The 3218-nt window shown below is 44.9% G+C and overlaps 1 protein-coding gene across 1 annotated transcript; it reads left to right on the top strand.

The window, feature by feature from the left end:
- The first annotated feature begins 282 nt into the window (after positions 1–282).
- LOC148275377 (fork head domain-containing protein FD4-like) lies at positions 283–3004 on the top strand. Its single transcript, XM_088235781.1, has one exon. The coding sequence runs from the start codon at positions 545–547 to the stop codon at positions 1256–1258; it is 714 nt and encodes a 237-aa protein (XP_088091907.1). The 5' UTR covers positions 283–544; the 3' UTR covers positions 1259–3004.
- Positions 3005–3218: the final 214 nt, after the last annotated feature.

The raw sequence follows: 3218 nt of genomic DNA, 5'->3' as shown, positions 1-3218 counted from the left end.
CCCTCTCCCTAGGCCCATCGCCAACGGAACATGATTATTTCAACATGGTATCGGCCGCTCGTTTATTCCGACATCATCCGACGTTCCTCGTCGCCCCCTCCGCCGGCCCGCCGGCGGGGCGCGCCGCGCTCGCCGGCCAATCGGCGGCCGGCCCGCCGCGCGCACGCGACCGGCATTGGCCGCCGCGAGAGGGGGCGCGGCCGGCGCGAGCGCGGGGCGGGGGTGGCGGGCCGCCGCCGCCCGGGAGCCTCTCGGCGGGCTCAGTTCTCGCAGGTCCTCAGCCCGGTCAGGCGGTCTCGCGTATCCACTCCCCGCCAGTGCCGAGTGCAGTGAGAGATTTAACATTCTGATAACTCGGAGTTAGCGCATCCGTCCGCAGTCGAGGCTTCGGAGGATTGTTCCGTTAATGTTACTGTGCCGATGCTACTTGCAGCGTTCGAGTATCGCGATTTTTGCTGGCGATCGTCTAAACTGATCCGCGCGTGAGTGTGCACGAGTGTGCGGAAAACTAAAGCGCGAAGTTCAGAAGGAAAGGTGAGGGAGGATGCCGCGCCCTCCTCGCGAGTCGTACGGGGAGCAGAAGCCGCCGTACTCCTACATCTCCCTGACGGCGATGGCCATCTGGAGCTCCCCGGACAAGATGCTGCCGCTGGCGGACATCTACCGCTTCATCACGGACCGCTTCCCCTACTACCGCCGCAACACGCAGCGCTGGCAGAACTCGCTCCGCCACAACCTCTCCTTCAACGACTGCTTCATCAAGGTCCCCCGGCGGCCGGACCGGCCCGGCAAGGGGGCCTACTGGGCGCTGCACCCGCAGGCCTTCGACATGTTCGAGAACGGCTCCCTGCTCCGCCGGAGGAAGAGGTTCAAGCTGCACAAGACGGACAAGGACGTGCTGAACGAGGAGCTGGCCGCGCTCGCCAACCTGAACAGGTTCTTCCTGGCGAGCGGGGGCGCGGGCGCCGAGCCGCCCCCCTCGCCGCCGCCGCCGCGCACGGAGCTGCCCCCCGAGCGGCCCAAGCGCTCCTTCACCATCGAGAGCCTCATCTCCCCGGACGAGCCCCGCGAGCGCAGCCCCGAGCGGCCGCCCGCGCCCCCGGCGTGCCCCGCCCCCTGCTGGCAGATGGGCGGCTGCTGGGAGCCTCTGCCCCCCTGCTCGCCCCTGGAGCTGCAGTATCGCGCCGGGCTGCTCGCCGCGGCCTCGCTCCGCGCCCCCTTTTTTCGTTTCCAACCCGCCCCTTTGCGGATCATATGAGCCCCCTCCGGCCCCCCGGGTGGACCCCGGGCCCGATGTAAATACTAGTTAAAAACCGCCGTATTATTCGAATAAGTTTATTATGTATCGTGTTAAACCAACCTGTATCGAGTGTAGCCTAATTATCGCGAATTGACGCGACGCGGACGATATGCTTCTCTGTAGGCGTCAGCGCGTCACTCAGTCGGTAGTTCGTACCTTCCCATGTAAATATCTGGTACTGTTCCTTACAGATTTTTGGGGGTAAGTTTCATCCACTTAAAACTGCCCGAAAATTGTTCATATATTATTTGTTACATTTACATACTCACTGACGATCAGTTCCTCATCAAATATATACTATAAGGAAACATTCGGTCCTGGTTCGCCAGTTTACCATCATATTTCTAGGGAGTGGGTTGTGAATACAGCAGGTTTTTATTTGGCACCTAAAAGTGACATCAGTAATATAGATTTACGAAAAATATAGGTCTTACAACTAAACACGACTTAGTCAAAAAACAGCAATGTATTAATGATCCTTCAATTTATTGATACCTACGAATACTGTAGGAAATACCTACTTATCTAAGTAGGAATATGTAAATGTGTTTATTTATTATCTCAAAGATTCTTTTTTTATACCTATTCGTTAAATTAAAAAATATAATCTATGTAATTTATGTTCATAAGACTGTTTTATATTAAATTAGCAAACGAGAATCGGGTATTCAGTAAACTATTCAGGCTAAAGGCAGCGAAGATTTTAGTATTTTCGTAATTCTTACCTACACAGAATACCTATTCATTTAAGTTGAGAAATAACTCATCAAAAAATATTTCAGCAGGTTCCTATTACAACAATGTAAATTATTGTATACATTATGTGATCCGTTTCCATTTCGTTCTTACAATTGATAAAATCAAAATTCATCGATAATTAAAATAATTAATTGAATATTTTTGTCAGGGAAAAACTATTACAGATACCCTAAATATTATTTACCCTTTCTTTTTATCATAAAAAATACAAAAATTCAGGTACGGAAACTGTTAAACTATAAAATGTTAATTCCTGTAGAAATTAGAATACGTTATAGCTACACGATTTTCTTAAACACCAAAGCATGGTTTTGTAATAAATTATATCTTTAATTAATATCGGCATACTGACGTAATATTTACTTTGATAAATATGTATAATTTTAAATTTTCTTTCATAATATTAAAATTATATCAACATTGAATTAATTCAATTTATTTAAAACTTCACTCGAGTAAATTGAAATAAAAATATGGTACGTAGGATCTAAATCTGAGTAACAACACGTGAGTAATTATAAATTACCAAAATATTTTTCTGTTATAAAAATTCAAGTCATAAAAATGATAGGAAGGGTGCTTTAGTAATTGGACACTTGAAAAAAAGTAAATGTAAGAATTTATCTATACCGTAAACACTTTTTATAGAAACACGTGGGTGTTATTTCTTAAAACGAACGCATTACCTTTATTTTTTTCCGATAGTTTAGAATGTCCAATTACTACAGCACCCGCCCTAGTTAAAAATGTATTTTTACATGGGTATTTAACATTTGACCGTCACAAACAATAAGTATTATCAAAATAAAATATTTAAAAATAATAATGTCACCTCGTTGTAATAGGTTAATTAAAATATTTAAATTATTACAAATCTGTTGAAAAGAAAAGAATACTGAAATCTGTTTACACGTATCCTGTTTGAATTGGACTAAATAATTATTTTTTTCTGATTGTTTTAAAAAAAAATTGGTTAAGAGAAAAGGAAATTCTCCAAAATTCGCATTAAAAACATGGTTACATTTTATCTGTACCCTAAAGAGTAAACCGCGGGAGTCACGTTGAAAGAAATTTTCAGGGAACGAGGTTTTGTCATTTTGCGATTTCCAAAACATCATAAGTTTTTAGCCAAACGAGATAATATCAACGTATAAAGAAC

The sequence above is a fragment of the Micrasema longulum genome, unplaced genomic scaffold (genome assembly GCF_059751315.1).
Source record: "Micrasema longulum isolate JH-2025_06_02 unplaced genomic scaffold, ASM5975131v1 h1tg001437l, whole genome shotgun sequence".
NCBI lineage: Eukaryota > Metazoa > Arthropoda > Insecta > Trichoptera > Brachycentridae > Micrasema > Micrasema longulum.
The sequence above is the reverse complement of the archived record's forward strand: the minus strand, read 5'-3'. Positions and strand labels throughout refer to the sequence as shown.

Bases quoted from the DNA above. Each gene is read 5' to 3' on its own strand.
- LOC148275377 (XM_088235781.1), top strand. From the start codon at position 545: ATGCCGCGCCCTCCTCGCGAGTCGTACGGGGAGCAGAAGCCGCCGTAC.